Source organism: Festucalex cinctus, chromosome 15 (genome assembly GCF_051991245.1).
Source record: "Festucalex cinctus isolate MCC-2025b chromosome 15, RoL_Fcin_1.0, whole genome shotgun sequence".
NCBI classification, from domain to species: Eukaryota; Metazoa; Chordata; class Actinopteri; order Syngnathiformes; family Syngnathidae; genus Festucalex; species Festucalex cinctus.
In genome coordinates this window covers 12,011,138-12,030,324 of record NC_135425.1, presented here as the reverse complement: position 1 = coordinate 12,030,324, position 19,187 = coordinate 12,011,138, and the positions used below count along the sequence as shown (strand labels likewise).

The 19,187-nt window shown below is 41.6% G+C and overlaps 2 protein-coding genes and 1 long non-coding RNA gene across 13 annotated transcripts in view; 1 reads left to right on the top strand and 2 right to left on the bottom strand.

The window, feature by feature from the left end:
* The window catches only part of cplane1 (ciliogenesis and planar polarity effector 1), a 31,042-nt gene extending 15,914 nt beyond the window's left edge, over nt 1-15,128 (bottom strand). For 3 of the 4 annotated variants that reach the window (XM_077498524.1, XM_077498526.1, XM_077498525.1), the window contains exons 1-25: nt 14,720-15,128; nt 14,248-14,413; nt 13,807-13,942; nt 13,605-13,724; nt 12,537-12,769; nt 12,361-12,461; nt 12,132-12,288; nt 11,950-12,053; nt 11,702-11,884; nt 10,741-10,984; nt 9,587-9,766; nt 8,179-8,900; nt 7,059-7,252; nt 6,824-6,904; nt 6,591-6,755; nt 6,363-6,518; nt 4,437-4,668; nt 4,233-4,360; nt 3,950-4,167; nt 2,189-2,353; nt 1,964-2,105; nt 1,093-1,190; nt 850-999; nt 662-773; nt 268-538 (exon numbers count right to left, since the gene is read on the bottom strand). In XM_077498524.1, coding sequence (XP_077354650.1) covers nt 268-538; nt 662-773; nt 850-999; nt 1,093-1,190; nt 1,964-2,105; nt 2,189-2,353; nt 3,950-4,167; nt 4,233-4,360; nt 4,437-4,668; nt 6,363-6,518; nt 6,591-6,755; nt 6,824-6,904; nt 7,059-7,252; nt 8,179-8,900; nt 9,587-9,766; nt 10,741-10,984; nt 11,702-11,884; nt 11,950-12,053; nt 12,132-12,288; nt 12,361-12,461; nt 12,537-12,769; nt 13,605-13,724; nt 13,807-13,942; nt 14,248-14,328 — 4,373 coding nt within the window. In that variant the 5' untranslated portion in view covers nt 14,329-14,413; nt 14,720-15,128. Of the gene's footprint in view, nt 1-267; nt 539-661; nt 774-849; nt 1,000-1,092; nt 1,191-1,963; nt 2,106-2,188; nt 2,354-3,949; nt 4,168-4,232; nt 4,361-4,436; nt 4,669-6,362; nt 6,519-6,590; nt 6,756-6,823; nt 6,905-7,058; nt 7,253-8,178; nt 8,901-9,586; nt 9,767-10,740; nt 10,985-11,701; nt 11,885-11,949; nt 12,054-12,131; nt 12,289-12,360; nt 12,462-12,536; nt 12,770-13,604; nt 13,725-13,806; nt 13,943-14,247; nt 14,414-14,719 lie in introns of those variants that run through there. The other variant, XM_077498527.1, reaches the window with a different exon arrangement.
* The window catches only part of LOC144002876 (protein FAM222A-like), a 55,479-nt gene that overhangs the window by 5,359 nt on the left and 30,933 nt on the right, over nt 1-19,187 (top strand). For 2 of the 5 annotated variants that reach the window (XM_077498528.1, XM_077498529.1), the window contains exon 3: nt 9,624-9,736. The gene's annotated coding sequence lies outside the window, so the exon portion shown is untranslated. Of the gene's footprint in view, nt 1-7,115; nt 7,290-9,623; nt 9,737-18,639; nt 18,948-19,187 lie in introns of those variants that run through there. The other 3 variants (XM_077498532.1, XM_077498530.1, XR_013278834.1) reach the window with 2 other exon arrangements.
* The window catches only part of LOC144002877 (uncharacterized), a 35,066-nt gene continuing 33,959 nt past the window's right edge, over nt 18,081-19,187 (bottom strand). For all 4 annotated transcript variants that reach the window (XR_013278837.1, XR_013278835.1, XR_013278838.1 and 1 more), the window contains one exon: nt 18,081-18,771. This is a non-coding gene — a long non-coding RNA (uncharacterized LOC144002877). The remainder of the gene's footprint in view (nt 18,772-19,187) is intronic.

The window sequence follows — 19,187 nt, the reverse complement described above, 5'->3', positions numbered from 1 at the left end:
AAAGTTCACTAAATAAAAATGGGGTGAGGTTGACTAATTTTGATAAAAACTAACAAGCGTGATTGAAACAGACTAAATATAAAAATGGCTGATAAAATTAACACTACTCATTCACTGCCATTGACGACAAAAGACGTCAACGATGCATTTTTAATTGGGCTGGCAGTGAATGAGCGAATCCATTTTATCAATTTTTTCTAGTTCATGCTTTTATTTGGTGCAGTTGAAATGATTTGGATTCCCTGCTTTAATTGCACACTGGCTTACCTGGGTATGGATGGGATGCGAGGGTCAGGCGAGACACCCTCAGATGCGCTCTCCGTTCTTTCTTCATCAACGCCGGTTAAAGTGCTGGCGCTCGTGACCGGTGAGCGCGATGTCTCCTCGTGTTTCTCTTCCTCGTCCTCGTCTTTCTCCCACAGCTGAAGCTCCAGGGGGGCCAGGTGCCTCAGCAAGCGGCCCAGGTGTTTTCTCCTCTGCCGGAGTTTTTCTTGGATCAGAACCTTCATGGGTTTACTTCCTGGCTCTTTGTCCTCCTCTAGAGGGTAGAACACAGAAGAGTGTTTATGATGGTTCTGTTTCTGCACTCATCAACTTACTACATCATGACAACATTCTACAATTTGTGTACTATATATAAATCAGTTCGGCAATGATGTACCAAAGACGCTGCATTGCCTCAAGCTCTGCATCAGCGCGTTATACTTCTCCCGCAGGGAGACTCTGACAGACGCTTCCTTCTCTGGGAAGGCAAGTACCAGCGTGTCTGCCACCTAGGGAGGAAGAGAAACAAAATATCTGTTTATTTATTGTTGTTATTCCAAGTCACTGAAGAAACAAACAGTTCACCAAAGCGAGCGGCGGCAATTCGGCCAACAGGCTGAGCAGGAGGTCCTGCAGGATTTCCTCGGCATTGAGGAATTGACAAAAAGGAAAATAGCGATGGGCCCAGAGAAGAGCGTCAACGCAGGTCAAATGCACTTGTGAAATGTCAGGTGCCTTTAAGTAAACAAAAACAAAACAACATGTTAAATAAAGCTTTGCAGAGTTAAAAGAGAATTAATGAGACACAATCCAACATTATGGTGATACCTGTTGCATTCGGGCAGCGTGAAACCTCCTGCAGGCAACGGAAAGCTGATCCCTGACATGAAGCATCCAGCATAAACCACACAGCTCTCTGAAACAGCCTTGAGGATGGAAATAGTCAGGAGCAGAAAGTTGACCTCCAAATTTTTGGGTTACCCCTTATAAGAAATGTTTCCAAACACCCCTCCCCCCATGCCAATTACGCATTACTAATATTAACAATTACCAATATTAATCAGAATATTTACAAGAACAGACGTAATTTATCGAGGTCGAAAAGAATAATTTTGAAAGAATAAAGTACTTTTATTTCCAAAGAAAAATTGGAACAATGTTTATAAAAGTCCACGTTTGACAAAGGAAGGCAGTCATCGTCAATTTAAAAAAATCCAACTTTATTCTCATGATATATATTTTTTTTTTATTGTGGAAAAGACATTTATTGTACTAAAAATGAAGACTATTCTAAAAAGATATATATGCTTTCCCCCCTAATACACCTTGTTTCTGCTTAAAAAAAAACCCAGAAAAACATTAATACATAGATGTCAGATTTATGTGATGATACATCACAATCATATCGTCACCCTCAAAATAATTTCCTACCGGCAAGTCTTATTTTTCAATTTTTTTGCCTAAATCATCTCCTCATGATGCAAATAGTTAATTTTTTTGTGTTTCCTGAAAAATCTGAAAAAAATATTTTAAGAAGGTGTCAATATAAAAGCTTTTAATGGGCCCAATGCTCGTTGGGAGGAGTTATGCCCATTTTATTGCCCACAACTGTTATGCACTTATGACATAACATAATTTATTAGAAATTAAACATCTGGCTGACAACCACTGACTTATGCCGTATCAAGTGGAGCCTTACCAATAATTTGACTTGAAGCAGGATCCAGATCTTTGCTATGGCCCCGTTTGAAGAATCCACCACGAGTGGCAAACTTCATCAGCCCCTCGGGGAGAGCCTTTTCCTCTTTGGGGTATGACGGGTAGGCGTACTTGGTTTTGATCTTTAAAAAAAATAAATAAATAAAAAGGTGTTTTAAAATGGCATACTTATTTGAAGCTTCATCGATTGCCGAAGACGCTGTACCTTGTGCAGTAGGTGGCGGGCCCGCCGCAGGCTGCCGACGTACCATTGAGCAGCAGGGTGGCAACATCGGGCAGACCTGAGGAGCAGCAGTATCCTCTGGAGAATGCCGGACACTTTGTGACATGTCGCCACTTCTGCGAGCTGTGCCAGTGTCCCCACAGAATCCTGAAAGATGCACACATAATATTCTTGTCAGGAAAACGAATGTCAATAAATGTCTACACGTTATTTTCGGGGACAGTGCCTCTGGATTGGCAGACCGGGGTGGTGGTCCCCCTTTTTAAGAAGGGGGACCGGAGGGTGTGTTCCAACTACAGAGGGATCACACTCCTCAGCCTCCCTGGTAAGGTCTATTCAGGGGTGCTGGAGAGGAGGGTCCGTCGGGAGGTCGAATCTCGGATTCAGGAGGAGCAGTGTGGTTTTCGTCCTGGCCGTGGAACAGTGGACCAGCTCTACACCCTCCACAGGATCCTCGAGGGTGCGTGGGAGTTCGCTCAACCAGTCCACATGTGTTTTGTGGAATTGGAGAAGGCGTTCGACCGTGTCCCTCGGGGAGTTCTGTGGGGGGGGCTTCGGGAGTACGGGGCGCCGGGCCCCTTGATACGGGCTGTTCGGTCCCTGTACGACCGTTGCCAGAGTTTGGTCCGCATTGCCGGCAGTAAGTCGGATTCGTTTCCGGTGAGGGTTGGACTCCGCCAAGGTTGCCCTTTGTCACCGATTCTGTTCATAACTTTTATGGACAGAATTTCTAGGCGCAGCCGAGGCGTGGAGGGGTTCCGGTTTGGTGGCCTCAGCATTGCATCGCTGCTCTTTGCAGATGATGTGGTGCTGTTGGCTTCATCAGGCCGGGGCCTTCAGCTCTCACTGGAGCGGTTCGCAGCCGAGTGTGAAGCGGCTGGGATGAGGATCAGCACCTCCAAATCCGAGACCATGGTCCTCAGTCGGAAAAGGGTGGAGTGTCGTCTTCAGGTCGGGGATGAGATCCTGCCCCAAGTGGAGGAGTTCAAGTATCTTGGGGTCTTGTTCACGAGTGAGGGTGGGATGGAGCGGGAGATCGACAGGCGGATCGGTGCAGCGTCTGCAGTGATGCGGACTCTGTATCGGTCCGTCGTGGTGAAGAAAGAGCTGAGCCAAAAGGCAAAGCTCTCGATTTACCGGTCGATCTACGTTCCGACCCTCACCTATGGTCACGAGCTGTGGGTCGTGACCGAAAGAACGAGATCCCGGATACAAGCGACCGAAATGAGTTTCCTCCGCAGGGTGTCCGGGCTCTCCCTTAGAGATCGGGTGAGAAGCTCGGTCATCCGGGAGGGACTCGAAGTCGAGCCACTGCTCCTCCGCGTTGAGAGGAGCCAACTGAGGTGGCTCGGGCATCTGGTTCGGATGCCTCCTGGACGCCTCCCTGGGGAGGTGTTCCGGGCATGTCCCACTGGCGGGAGGCCGCGGGGACGACCCAGGACACGCTGGAGAGACTATGTCTCTCGGTTGGCCTGGGAACGCCTCGGGATCCCACCGGAGGAGCTGGTTGAAGTGGCTGGGGAGAGGGAAGTCTGGGTTTCCCTCCTGAAGCTGCTGCCCCCGCGACCCAACCCCGGATAAGCGGAAGAAGATGGATGGATAGACGTTATTTTCATAAGCCGGGTTTTTGTGACATTAGCGCACGAGGAATCATTTTACAATTGGACACCTGACTTTTGTGAGAGGAAAAAAATTGAGCTTTTGTTCCAGCCTGACATGAACGTGTCATTTCGTGTTGAGTACCTGAGTGTTAGGTGAAGGCTGAGGACAAAACAGAGGCGGGGAAGGCAAATACAATCCACTGTGCACAAAAGCAGAAAGGCCTGAGCACAGCTCTTTGGCTGATTCCAGTAAGGAAGTCAATTGTGACGTTAGAACATCCACACCAGCGATGACGGATGCTTTTAGGATCTCTTGGGCGGACCCCTGCATTGCATCCAATTCTTGTCCTTCCACTGGATCTAGTCAAACAAATAGCCACGTGAATTGATGGATTAAAGTGGCTGCAGTTGTAATGTTCACAAACCTGCAAATTGTGTATCATTATTATCTTTGTGCTCATCGCTGTCATTGTCCAGAAGAAACTGCAATTCCGCCTGGAAAATGCTTTCAGGGAGTAAAGCTTTTGGAAGGTGAAACTCTTGTTTGTTGATCCTGTTAAAAAAAAAATGCATCTCAGTGACACACAGGAAAGTGAAAAGACCACTAAACAACTCCGTCACACACTGACCGAGTCAAGTCCAAATGGTTGTCACAGTAGTACACGTAAGCGAGGCTGACTGAGGCGGCAGTCTTCCAATCCCCGAGTTTGTGCGCCAGCCACGCCGTCTCGGGGAGTAGACCCCCGAGCAGGAGCAGGTCCAGGGAGTAGTCCACGGTCCACTTCTCCGACATCTGCTGCTGGCGAACCGCTTGAGCCGCGGCCTCCTGGCACAGTTGCACTAGACGTCCAACATTTGAGGCTGGGGACGAAAGTGAGATAGCACTGCTGTCAATTTTCATCTTTTATTTTCCTAGGGCTGTCTAAATTAAAGCATTAACTCTGGAGTCGGGCTGCACGATATTGGAAAAACATGCGATATGCGATATACTTGCTGAACATAGCGATATCGATATTATTGCGATATTTAACATGTACCTAAAGAAATTACATTTTTGTAACCTAATGAAAGAAAAACATTTTTCATGGGGCAAAATAAGCAACCTTCATGTAATCTTAGTTAATTAATTGTAATTATGTCTTGATAATTTTCAACTATTGAATGGCGATGCACATTTTAGTTAGCATCTGACTGGTCAAATTCATATAAAAAGCATAAAATTCCATCTAAAACTTATTGCGTGCCTTTGCGATATGCATATTGCAAGGGCCAATATCGCAATATCGATATATTTTGCAGCCCTACTCTGGAGATTAATTTAAAATATTTAAAGTGTCAAAAAATTAACTCAATTTCATGTATAACCATTAACTCTGGAGAATAAATTATTTAAAGAGTTAAAAATTAACTCAATTTTATTTATTAGCATTAACGCTGGAGATTAATTTTGGTTATTTAAAGAGTGAAAAATTAACTCAATTTTATTTATTAGCATTAACTCTGGAGATTAATTTCAATTATTTAAAGAATGAAAAATTAACTCAATTTTATTTATTAGCATTAACTCTGGAGATTAATTGAAATTATTTAAAGAGTTATAACTCAATTTTATTTATTAGAATTAACTGGAGGTTCATTTAAATTATTTAAAAAGGTAAAAAATAGCTTATTTTTTTTTAATTAGAATTAACTGGAGATTAATTGAAATTATTTAAAGAGTTAAAAAAAAACTACAGTTTATTTATTAGCATTAACTCTGGAGATTAATTGAAATTATTTAAAGAGTTAAAAAAAAAAAATTTATTAGCATGAACTGGAGATTAAATTATTTAAAGAGTTATAACTCAATTTTATTTATTAGAATTAACAGGAGATTAATTTAAATTATTTAAAGAGGTTAAAAAAAATTATTTAAAAGCATTAACTCTGGAGATTAATGTAAATTTTATTTATTTTATTTAATTCCTGTTATGGCTAATATCCTGCAGCCAAACTTGTGGGTACAACTAAACCTGGAAGTGAGAAGTTTTGAGAATTGTTTGTATTAGGAAAAAATAAAAAAAAAATAAAAAAAAATAAAAAGACATCCTGAGTCCATTTTTATCATTTTGTTCAACAGTTTGTATTTTACGGGAGAGGAATTCTATTTGATGATTTTACATTAAAAGATTTTACTCAAAAATGTCTGTGACGAACTTTGGAGAAAAAAGTACAAGCAGAAGTAGAAAAATTTGATTAATCGTGATTAAACTGCGATTAATTATGGAAAATTGTGCAATTACTTAAAAAATTTAATTGCTTGACAACACTATTTTTCCCCTATTTTAAATTGGTAATCAAAATTTTTAAAAATGAAACAATTAGTTCATTATTCTTTTTTATTTGTTTTAAATCTAACAGAAAAACTAAAAACAACTAATTTTCATATTTTAGGCTCACTCAGATTAGAAATACAAAATGGATATTTCTCAATATTCTTTTTTTTTTTTTTTTGGGTCACCCACATTTGTAGTGTAGTATCACTGCGCAAACATGACGACAACAACAACACAAACCATGAGGGAGATGTAACGGCGGCAGGACGGCCGCATGATGCGCAGGATGGATGTTGAGCGGCTGATTGGTAAAATAGGAGGCCATGAACCTCGCCAAAGCCTGAATGACGGCAATGACTGCGTCGATGTGAAGGTTCGTCGGCAGAATGTGGTCGGCTGCAGAGCACAGAGTAAGATCTAATCTTATGCGCCTCAAACGTGGCTGCCATTGTCCAACTATTTACTGACTTGTTGTACAAGTTGTGTGGTTATAATTCTGCCCAGCGTTGTGCAGCGCCAAGTGGGCCATGTGTTCTCCCAACTCTACGGCTTCCCTCAAACGGTACTGGGACAACAGGCTGTAGAGGAGAGCCAGACAAAGTCTTGTTTCCTGGAAGGGGCTACGATGACAACCTAAGAGAGCGAGATATATATTTGTACTATTTTGTAATATTATGACAATTTGAGAATGAACAACTTACTTTTTTTACTCTCTTCCCAAATTTGGGTCCGCCACGTCTCAGAGCTGTTTTGGTACAAGCCACATAGGAATAGTTGTTCACCTGAGGAGATGATTCATATTCAGATTGTGGTTGAGATGTTGTGGTTGTATAAGTGTGCACACCCTCTTTTAGCTGAGGATTTAGCTGTGTTCAGAATTAATCACAAACTCATACTGACACCTTTGATCGAGCCACAGTACGAGTTGTTTCTTACCTGTGTGATTTAGCAGTGCAGAACCCTCTTCAAGTTTCTCCCCTGTCGCCTGCACAGCTTCTTGTATCTTCGACGTGATGATTGACAACTGCTCCTCGTCGCCTTCCTCCCAGTCGTCGTCCTCCCTAAGGCCTCGCATGTCTTCCTTGTAATGCTGGCTGATTTTGTAGACCCACTGCCATACTGCAGACAGTCTGGAGGCCATGTGAAATAAAAATTCCAAACATGAAACTTGTGGAGTGCAAGACAAACGTGCAAGGCCCACAGAATATTGTGTTCTTTTGCTATAAACACACGAAACCTACCAAAAGAAAGATTAAAGTATCTTCTTTCATCAGGAAATAAAACATATTTCCATCCGTTTCCGTTTTGTGGGAAACAGTTTGTTTTCAACTTGACCCTGGTTGATCTTTTATACTCTACTGCCATCTGCTGGCGGTTTTTGTAATTACTACTGTTTCTTTTTCACCTGTTCACTGCTGCTGAGAATGTGCATCAAAGCCTTCCGTATGCTCTAGCATAAAAAATAAAAATAAAAAAATAAATAAAATAAAAACGTATAACTACGTCTTTGGGAGACTATAGGTTACATGTTTTTATAACAATAGAACACAATATTCTGTGGGCCTTGCAAAATCAGTCCAAATCCAGTAAAACAGCTGGGAGCAAAGGGGGTTGCTTCAGTGAAAATGGCTGGGAGTCCATGAGTTAAAAATGTGAGGTTGCATTCCATTCGTGCAGTTGTAGCACCCTCTGGTGGTTAGTTTATTAGTGCAGTTTACGTTTAACTAGGAATATTTTGTCCACTACGGCAGTTATCACTCATCTAAATCAGTCAAATCAGCAAATATTTTTCATCCATCCAAAAAACAAAACAAAACATTGCCACATAATTCAGCTGAACAAAACATTGTGAACTACATAGACCATACTTTGTGCCACTCAGCCAATAGGAGTACATGACCAAGCCTATTTCTCCATCACTGCTATTATTTTGTACAAAACCACAATAGTGTGCTTATCTCCCCAATATGAGCATTTTTTATTTTATTTTGTTGCAATATCGTGTTTTTTAGACCGCCAACCTCCCCACAATATTGTCATGAAAAAACAAACAAACCTGCTGGATGGTCGCTGAGGTAGGGGTAGACCCTGAACAATATCACATTGGTTCTCCCCATAATCCTGTAGCAGTGGCACATGGTAGACATCCGAAGCTGAAGGTTGAGCGTCTTTCTCCGCCGAGGACCAGTAGGTTCTTTGCTGCAAGCTATAAGCGCAGTCAAGGGCATCGGAGGCCAGCTGTAGTATGAGAATAGCTCCGGATAGTCTGTCTGCACGACCTGATGGGTGGGACTCAGGCGGTGGGGTGAGCAGCAAGTGCACCAGATGCTCACTGAGCTCCACCACCAGACCCAAGCCAGGAAGTCCATCCAAGTGGACGTTATCCCACGGGAGGAATGAGAAAAGTGCTCTGAGAAGCTCCAGGATGCCATTTTCCCCAGAGTGGGCAGCGTCGGTTGGCATCAAGTGAAACAAAGCGGCAAGCTGCGCCAGGCGGGGGACGGCGTCCTTGAGCAAGGAGGCTCGATTTTCCACCGCCGCTCCCAGAGACATGCAGAGAGCCCACGCAGTCAACAGCCCATTCTGGATCTTCCCGAGATTCTGACGGAGTTGACATACGGTCATCTCAAAGTCGTCTTCGTGGTCTTGGGTTAAGTCGGTCTCTGCGTCCAAAGCGTGGAGTGTGTCGAACATGGAGGCCAACTCCATGCGTCCGCCATCCGCCAGATGTGAAGCAGGTGGAGGGGCTTCTACATCGGAGTCGTCCTCAAAGAAGGACTGGAAAAAAAAAAATAATCACATTGATAGAAAAATATGGTGGAATGTAGGGCTGTGCAATTAATCAAAATTCAATTACAATTTTACTGACTCACCACAATTACATATTTGGCATAATCGTAAACAAAAATAAAATATTATTAATACTAATTTTGAGTTGTTTAAATTTATATATTTGCACCTTTTTTATTTTAAAATAACTCAATGAATAAATCTTGTTTGGTCCAAAAGGAACTTACATAATTATAGTGTTTCAAATAATTTTATTTGTCTTAATATTTTTAAAATGTTCAAACATAAATCGTTTGAGTAGTCGTGATTTCAATTACCGGTATTACCAAAACAATTGTAATTTTTTTTTTTTTCCCATAAATCAGGCAGACCTAATGGAATGCTTTACTTAATTCAGTACAGTAATTACGGTACAGCTATTCACGAGGGAAAGGGCGCAAGCTCTGCCACCAATTCAACATACTTCCTTGACACCAATTCCTATTTAGAAAGGGCTTTGACAGCATCTTATTTCATATTTCAAATTATGTAATTCATTTGGGAACAAATAAATGTCGGCTAGTTTTCCTTTTTCAAATAAACCGCTGGAATAAATACGGAATAACTTGTCTACCATATTCTGATTCATATTCATATTCTGAACACGGAGCTGTAATTAATTCATTTGGACAAACCTGGACTCTTTCCAACATCTCCTTGGTGCCACTGAAGGTGCCCTGGTCCTGCAGAAAGAAAGGCAAGGTGGACTCGTGCGTGGTTGCAGATATGATCGAGTCTGCGGGACGAGGCACACTCGTGGTGAACAACCTGGCGTCCAGATTGAGGTACGATTCCAAACACGTCTTCACATATACCTAGAGCGAGCAAAACAAAACATGAACTATAGAAGTCATTTCTGTAGGAAAAGAGATAAAACACTTATGCTCCTTTTTGACTTTTTTTTTGTTTTCATTTATGGGATGAAACTGATGCAGACGTCCCAAAAAGGGAAAAAAATTGATGTGTTTTCACAGGACAGCGACGTAATGCTAAACTGAACTGATGTAAAATTTACCTATATTTAAGAAATTAAATACTTTGAAAAGTAAACAAATGCTGCATTTGCTACTAATATAAAGGGGGCTGATAAAATAGTAACTTGAGTGCGGGAAGCATCACACTTGCATTGGGCCGAAACCTCAAAAGTCACAATTTGTTAAATTTAATATTTTTTCAAAAATCTATACTTGGTCAGTCAACACGTGTGAGCAGGTGTGATTTTTGGGAACTATTGACCAACAGTATTGAAAATGGCTTGACTCTTTGAGGATGCAATTTAATGATTGGGAGGGGGGGGGGGGGGGGGGGAGCATGCCATTTTAAGTCTACTGAAAAATGCCCATTTTGGAGGTACTGTACAATGTTTTGGCCAAATGCCAGCAATTAGGAACATTTGCCTCCAATCATTTGGGAATTTTGCCATGAAAAAAAATGGTAATTCAAAGAAAAGTACTGGAGTGACTTGAATCGGTTGAGAAATGTGGAAGACTTTGGAAAACGTCCATGTTTGCATGTAATTCTGTTAAAAGGGGAATTTTTGGAATATCAAAAAGTTGCCAAGACGTCCTGACTATGTTGAACATTTTGACCTCAGATTGGTTTGAATTCTCTGAGAAAATGAAGGATTGGTATCATTTCGAAAAATATCTCCATTGATTTGGGAATTTTGCCAAGGAAAATGTCAAATAAGAGTAAGTTGTTAGATTGACATTGGAAAGAAAAATAGCCGCATGGTGCCCATAATCAGTTTTTTAGTACAGCTTCACATGTAAAGTTTCTCCCTGAATACCTGAGATGTATCCAGAAGCTGGCATGCCTTCCGAAGCTCTTTGCTGGTGTGATCCAACAGAGCTTTCACCAGCATTGCGGGAGAAGGCCTATTGAGGACCCTCAGTACGGTTACCATGTAGCCGTCGGACACGATGCAGTACAAGAGGCGCGGGTGCCACGTGACGGAATAGCGCTGCCTCATGGTGTCCCGCGCCGACACGCTAGAGCTGGACAGGTGGGCCTCTGCTCTCCCGGCTGGAGCTCTGCATGGTGAAAAACATTTCTTATACTGATTTCATTAGCCACTACTAATTGAGTAGGCCAGGGGTCTGCAACCTACGGCTCTGTCCAACTCCTTAAAAAAATTGTAGAAATCGTACATATTTATATTTATTAGATAAAATATTTAAATGAATTACATTTTAAAAAAGTAATATAAATATTCAAAAACTGTCCGTCCAAATTATTAAGTTATCAGAAAAAGAGAAGAGCAAGATACATGAAAAAAGTTTTTTAAACTGTCACAATGTCAGGGGGTGCAGGGACGCAGAGGTGTGGTCAATAAAGGCATTTAATTAAACAAAGATGAGGAGGCAAAAATGAGCTACAAACTAAGAAACCAAAACAACAAAGCCCAACAGGGTAAAACAAGGCAAGCCATAGAACACAACTGGCAGCATGACGGGAGGAAAATGACAATGAATGGACGCGGACAGTGGGGAGACAAGAAACTAAATACACATACACTAATTGACAATTAGACACAGGTGGGCAAGACACAAATGGCAGAGGATGCTGATTGGTTGACACATGAGGAAGGGCAGGAAAACATAGGTGGACGATGACAATGCTTGACAAGACTAGGGAGCCACACAAGGACAACAAAACAAAACACTGAGCCTAAAGTGCCTCTTTTGACAGGAAAGGTTGCTGACCCCTGGATTAGTCTAATCATGCAGAATATTCAAATGAAGACCAACCGGTAAATGACCAGTGGGTGAAGGGGGAGGAAGTGCGCGGGTCCAAAGTCGATATTGCATCCAGAGCTGGTTAGCGTGAGGAGCCCGCCAAGACGAAGCAGGACCAGAAGAGCGCCTCTCTTCAGAACGCAGGCCAGGAAAAGGCCGTCATGTGACCAGCTTATGCTGCCTACCCAGTATGACCTAAACACATTTGTTTGAAAAGTTTTCAAGTTATGCGCACAATCAAATCATTACCGTTAATCCACCTTGTGTATTTCGACGGAATCTGCTCTGTTTTACAACCGCATCGTCCAAGTCCGCTTGACACGGAGACAAAATTCTGTGTGCTCACGTATAGAACCTGCGTAGCCTACATTCAAAACAAACACATTTTGATATTACGGCGCAAACTCACAAAAGATGAGACAGAGGAGGAGGAGATGCTAACCTTGGGGTGCCGCTGGTTCAGCACGACAGCTAGCAGTTGTCCGTCGGGAGAGAAGTCGACCACCAGCGCCCCTCTGGACTTGACCGCTTGGCAGGGCGGGGTGAGACGTGACATGGGATACGTCTTAGTGGCCCATTGTATGCTGTATTCCAAAGACCTAATCAAAGGAATGTTGATGAACCCACCCCGCTGCTTGAAATGACCCGCTCGGAAACTTTTCCCCACCTACCCAAAGACCAAATGATCCATCCACTGAATTTTGAGACAGGTGATGATTAGCGACTTCCCAGATGTGAACACAAATGCCGATAAGCAGACATCACCCGCAGTCTGAAGTTAAAAGCATAGCGGTCACAACATTAGGTACACACGCTAACATCAGGGACTGCATTGATGCATGCAAACCTGGTTCACCACAAAGCGGCTGCACTGGGATGCTTCTTTGTCCTTCAAAGTGGGCAGAGGGGCGTCTTGAAGAGGCGGTACTTGCACCCAGCGTCCTGTTACAGAGCCGTTGCACACCAACGTCAAATCCTCGATGTCTGGACATTCCCAAAGGAACACTTTCCCCATTGTGGTGACCAACAGCACGCGCGCACCATCATCTGACACATGGACAGACAGGTGTTCGGAATTCCCTGCAAAAAAAAAAAAAAAAAAAAAAATGCATTAAAGGGGATGTCAACCTTAAATATTTCTTGACAAGAATATATGTAACCTCACTAGTCTAAACACGACATTCTGATTAATATTACATTTGAGGAATACGAGTTATGGCAGCAAAATCCAGGGGGCAGCCATTTTGCCACTCGCTGTCCACTGAAGATGACATCACAGTTGCTCAGGCAACGACCAATCACAGCTCACCTGTTTTCTGGAGCTGAGCTGTGATTGGTGACCAGCGACCTGAGCAACTGTGATGTCATCTTCAGTCGACAGCAAATGGCAAAATTAGAAGGCGGCCATTTTGCCACTTGCCGTCAACTGAAGATGACATCACAGTTGCTTAGCGCTCAGGCAATGACCAATCATAGCTCACGTGAGCAACTGTGATGTAATCGTCACGCGACAGCAAGTGGCAAAATGGCCGCCCTCTAATATTGATTAAAAAAAATCTAGATTTTGCTGTTTAACTCATATTCCACTAACACAATATTAACCAGAATACCGTATTTAGACTAGTGAGGCTGCATAGAACATATTGTCAAGAAAAAAAAATGGCGTTGACTTCCCCTTTTAAGCAAAGTTAATAATAATGAACACTAAGATTATAAGACAGTCATCACCACATCTTTAAGTACACCATATAGTTAACAGTTAAAATTCCTCATCTCAACAAATTTTAATATCTTAGAAACGAGAATCTGAACAATACAGGGAACCTTACAAAGAGCGACTTCCCCTAAAAGAGTTTTGTAATGCACCACCACCATGCATCACAATCATGGACCCATGTTACATCATCAATTCTACCTTGAAGAGAAATGATCATCTGAACAACTTCAGGGACTGCCGCGACAGTCCTCAACAAGTCGTTATCCCTGTTCCATAAAAACAGCTCTCCTGAGGCTAATAGTCCACAAAACCACATTCCTGGGAAAAAAAAAAAGAAAAAGTCAGTCAATGTTTCATGTGAAAGTAACGAACACTTTTGACTCCTGACATTTAAACTCACCATTGCGGGATGGAGCCATCTTCATCACATTGTTGAGAAATGGATGGAGTTTGGGGGTCTTCTTCTTGGTGCGACCAGACATCATGTTGATTTCGCTGATCCGTTTGTCGTCGAACAGGAAGACACATTCCTTCTCCTGTAGCACCAGGAGGGAAGTTACACTTTTTAATAGGGTTGCAAAATCGGACGCTGATGGAGCTATTAAGGTGCGGTAATGCCTTCACATGTGGATAAGGAGAGCTGTCAGTTTTGCATGGATGTGTGTTTATGACAAAATAAAATGTTTATATTCATGTTTGAATGTGGTAAAGTGTGTACCGCCAATTCTCGGTTAATTGCAATGGGAAGTTTCCAAATTGGAATATTCATAAAATTTCCCATCTTAAACCTATTAACTGGAAATTTACTGGAAACACAAGGTGATTTTGCATTTTTCTGTACCTGTCCAAGCCAGCAAAATCGCGGCCATGGCTTCTTTCGTTTGATTCTGGAGGACAAGACCACGTCTACCTTTAGCTCCATGGTTGTGGCGAGACACCATCAGTGTTGAACGAAGATATCAGAAAAGGCTCATAGATGTTTCTCTTTTGAAACAACAGAGGGCCACCTGAAAGGAAGAAAACTACCCTTTTAAATAGTGCCGCATTTGTAGTATAGTATGCATTTGTGGGATGAGCAACACAGTACCAATAAAAAAAATTGCCGAACCTTCTCTGCTAAAGCCAAATTGTTTTTTTACATCGATCTCGTTTGAAGCTTCGGCATTAGCAGAGAAACTTCTGATCATTTTTCATGGGCAGAAACCACATTCTCACAGCTCTTCTCCTCACACAGAAGCAATGAAGATTTTTTTCTGTAATCTTTTGTGCTTTTTGTGCTATTTTAGATAACTAGCTTGTAATAGTGTACATACCCGTGTCTGGATGAAACGCCCTCTTTTTCTTCATCATCATTGTCATCCTCACCATTCTGGTGGCTTCCGCCACGCTGTCACCATTTCGTGGCACTTATTATAACAACGAATTTTCCCTTAAAAATGCTCGTCTATTTTCTTTGTTCTCCATTTTGTTGCCCCTGACGACTCCACACGGCGGCTGATAGCATTAGCCTCTTAGCTAATTTGACGGAGAAAAGAAAGCCCGATTATGTCGATCAAATTCGTTGTACTTACATATTTTCCGTTAAAGGTAGTCGCGTTTCTACAATAGTTCGCTTGTCGAGTAATTCATCATGTTTAACCGCAGCTAATGATGTTTAAAAAAAATATTCGAAACTCCCTCCGTTTCAAAGGCAACACAAATTTCCCATGATCCTCTCGGTGAGAAGCCTTGAGCCGTTGCCGTAGGAACGCGAGACGTGATGACGTCACTGTAATACATTCACTGAATTAATACGCGTAATAAAAACAACAACAAAAAAATAATAAAAGCTAAAAAAAATTATCTTCACAAAATACAAAATCTTCACAAAAGAAAAAACCGGCAGAGGATGGATGGATAGAGTATTTTAATTATAATAAATAAATACATGCTTGAACCGTATCAGAATTGCTCTGCTACTTTAAAACAAAATTTAAACTACATTATTTACACTTTTAATATACAGTGTGGGTATTCTCGTACAACATCAGCAAGATTTGAATCCGTTTACAAGGAATGTGTGGCACAAGCATTTATTTTCCAGTAGGGGACGCCACAGAATATCACATTGATGGTTGGGGTTCCTCCTGTACAGTGTAACAATTTGGTATCAGTTAAAATCTAATTGTTTTTATAACCATCTGTTTTATATATCAATCTCCCCAACTAGTCTTTTTTTTTTTCTTTTCATATAAACTGTACAAAATAGCTACTACAATCACTCATCATCACAACAGTGCTGATGACATCTGCCATGTGGAGGAAAAAAAACCGGGAAATTTCTCCATATTGTTCTTTAATGGGTTAATTTGCTCATGTCTGCCAGGTGCAGATGGAGGGAGCTCTTTATTGCTGTCACTACCAGGTTCACCGTGCCCTGATGAGGACTCTAAAAAACAAAGAAGACATGCGGACATAACATAAAAATAGCTGACTCAGTCATCTATGATTTTTTTCCCAATCACTCCATATTTGTTTTTTATCTGCTGGGTGGAATCTTTTTATTTGACGGTCTTCATTATTTATAAAGCACTTTAAAAAGAAATACACAATTGGCTGCTTCGAACCAAAATGGCCAACTTCCTGTTCCATTCCGAGCACGTCTCTTTAGACTTTTTAGTGTTTTCTGTTATGTTGGACAAACTGGTTTTGGAAGCTTATCTTTTTCCTTAATCTCCACAGGACCGTCCTACAGGAATTTTTCCAAAATGGCTTCTTCAAAGTCCAACCAAAATGCCACACTTAGATCAATTTTCAATGTTGGCGGAGTACTTTTTTTTTTTTAATGTTAGTGACATTTTGTTGTGACAAAAACAAAGAAACCAAACCCCACTTTTTGTTATTGCTGTATGAGCATCAAATGCCCACACTTTTTGGTGGAATTCACTGTCCTGACTGACTTACTGAGATTACTCACAGAGAGGTGCAGTCACTATAACACATAAAGTCATGCGTGCCCAAGCAGAAAATCTGTACAACAATAACAACAACATGTAATTAAGCGGGAGAACCATTCCCAATGTTGCACATTCAATATAGGGAGCACGAGTTGGCATGGTAACACGCTTTGCCATCTGCAGGTCTATTCATATTCCAGTGACACTTGGCTTGGGGGAGCTGTCAAGAAACAATTTAATCATGTGTCTTACATGACAGTGAGTCAGAGTGTCCGTTTTGTTGAAAAAACAGCATGGTGGTGAGCACGTCTGCATCACATATCAGAAGTTCAGTGTTCCAAAGAATGCAGATAAGGTTCATTGAAGGCTCAAAATTGGTCATAGGTGTGAATGTGAGTGTGAATGCTTATCTATGTGCTTGTCTTTGCTCATAGTGCAAAGTGTATCCCACCTCTCACACTCTAAAAACAGTCAAAAATAACCCAAATTGGGTAATAATAATAATAATAATAAAAAAGGGCTAACCCAACTTTTTGTGTTATTCATTTAACCCCAAAAGTATGGTCAAATAAGTAACCGACAAAATAACACCCCAAAAAATTTTTTTTGTGTAAGTGTGGTTTATTCATGTGGATGCAGCATTTTAAGAGTGTATAGAAAATGGATGGTATCCTGATTTGGCCTTAAAGTTAAATTCATTTCATGCCTGGAGGTCAGTCATTCATGTAATTGGCCTTTCCTCCTTTCATCTTTATCTATTCATAACCATAAACTTGCGGCCGCCAACGCCTTGTATCATTGTTGAATTAAAACTAGTCCATCCTGCTCTCCTGTCCTGGAGACGTTCTCACGTGCTAAAATCATTCGGCATTCATCGACACTATATAACAGTCTTCTGCACCATTTTCCTAAAGAACAGTTAGTGCAGAACGTTAACAAGAAAGACCGAAAAGGTAGTTTATAAATGTGGATATTTTGTGCGGCAAATGGGTGAGTGAGTTGCAAGGGTGAGATAAATGTGCAGATGAACATTCCCACCCAGGTGATAATGTAGAATAGGGGTATAAAAAGACGATATCTGTGTGACCCGATAACAGTGGTGGATCACTTCTGTAATCAACTTAGTTAACCAGGAAACATCCCACTGCGTTCTCGCAGTAGAGGATAAAGAATACATGCCTTTGAGTAGTGTTATATTATCAGCCTACATGCCTCGGTCAAGTTTGTGTTCAAATGTCCGTCAAGTCTAAAACCCTGACAACCACTGTCCACCATTAGCATGCCAATGGCCTTAGTTTTGCATTGATTGTTAGCATTAAGCTAAGTGCAAAGCTATGGTGGATGTTTTTAAATACATGTGTATTGAATGATGGCTGTGATAAAGCACATTGCATCTATGTATGACAGTAATTATTAATATATATATTTTAAACTGTTCACTTTTTCAAGACACAAAAAAATAACGTCCAAGAAATAAACTTGTATGATAACAGCAAGCGTTGCTGTGGCTGTGTCCGAAATGAGGCAGGTTCAAGAGGGATATTGATTTTCTCATTTATCCCTCAACAAGAAGGCAAACAAGAATGTTATGTATGGGGCAATTTCAAGGCCAGGCGTGGTGACTGGCCTCGAAGGAAGGTCCTCGGGTTGCCTTGGCAACCTCGTGGTCACGACAAAAATTCAAGGTGGTCGATAATATGATTTATAAATTATCTGTGCTCAGAAGTGCAACGAAGCATTTTAGGATTTTATTTTTTATTTTTTGTAAGCTTTTATATATTTTTACACCTAACATTCTAACATCTTGCCCGTAATATTTTCATCCATAGCTATAACCATTTTCTAAAGTTCTTGTCCTTATTGTAATTACAGGAGAGACTACCTTGTCCAACAATTAAAATTCAAAAGTCTTCAATTTTGTTGATAAAGTCGAGTGCGCTCTGGAATGGATAGCACGCAGTCACAGGGTACATAAATAAAGTAAACAAACAAGTGGTCCCACTCACGTTCACACTTATGTACATTTTAGTGTAAATTTTGAGTGTTTAATTAATCTAAGGTGAAAGTTGGCGAGAGAAGCGGAGTAAATTTCAGTGAAACATAAAAAAGAAAAAAAACAGTTCCAAATGAAACTGACATAAATAAACTTGTACACTTTTTCCTGATTTCCGGGTCCTTCCCCTTTAAGCGATTCCGCGAAACAGCAACGTGCTTCGTTTGACGTGAATGACGTCACCGCATCGACCCTCCCCTTCCGTCCCCTGATTGGCCAGACCGTGGGAATATCCGCGGAGGCAGCGTTGATTGATTGGCTCCGGGGGACGGAGCCGGTTTCGCCAGAGCGCCGGACTGCACTCATCATTTCCCCTCAGCGACGGCTCTCTGAGCGGGGGAGCCACCACGACAACACCGGCGCTTCCTCCGCGGAGCTGCAATCAGACGAACAAAAAGGGGTCGGAGGGGGGGAAGAAAGGATTAAAATCATCGTGGTGAATACGTCGAGGAGTTCAATGGCATCGCGGAATCTCCGGGAAGGAATACACTGGGACTTCCCAGCAGCCAGCCGCCGAGAAGATAAACAAGCCGCATGAGAAGAGAAAACTCTGTAAGAAAACCCTTTTATAGACGACATATTACATATACACATGCAGACACGCTATAATGCACAGTATATTACTGATAAAAATCCTGACATGTGCTTTAATGCTTATTTATGAGTGCCATCTGATATTAATGATCGTAAATGAGAAGCTGCACATGTTTTATTGTAATGTGACAGGCGAGGATTTGCATCTAGCCTCTCACTGGCTCTTGAGGGATGAGCAAAGTATGGTCCGGGGGTCCA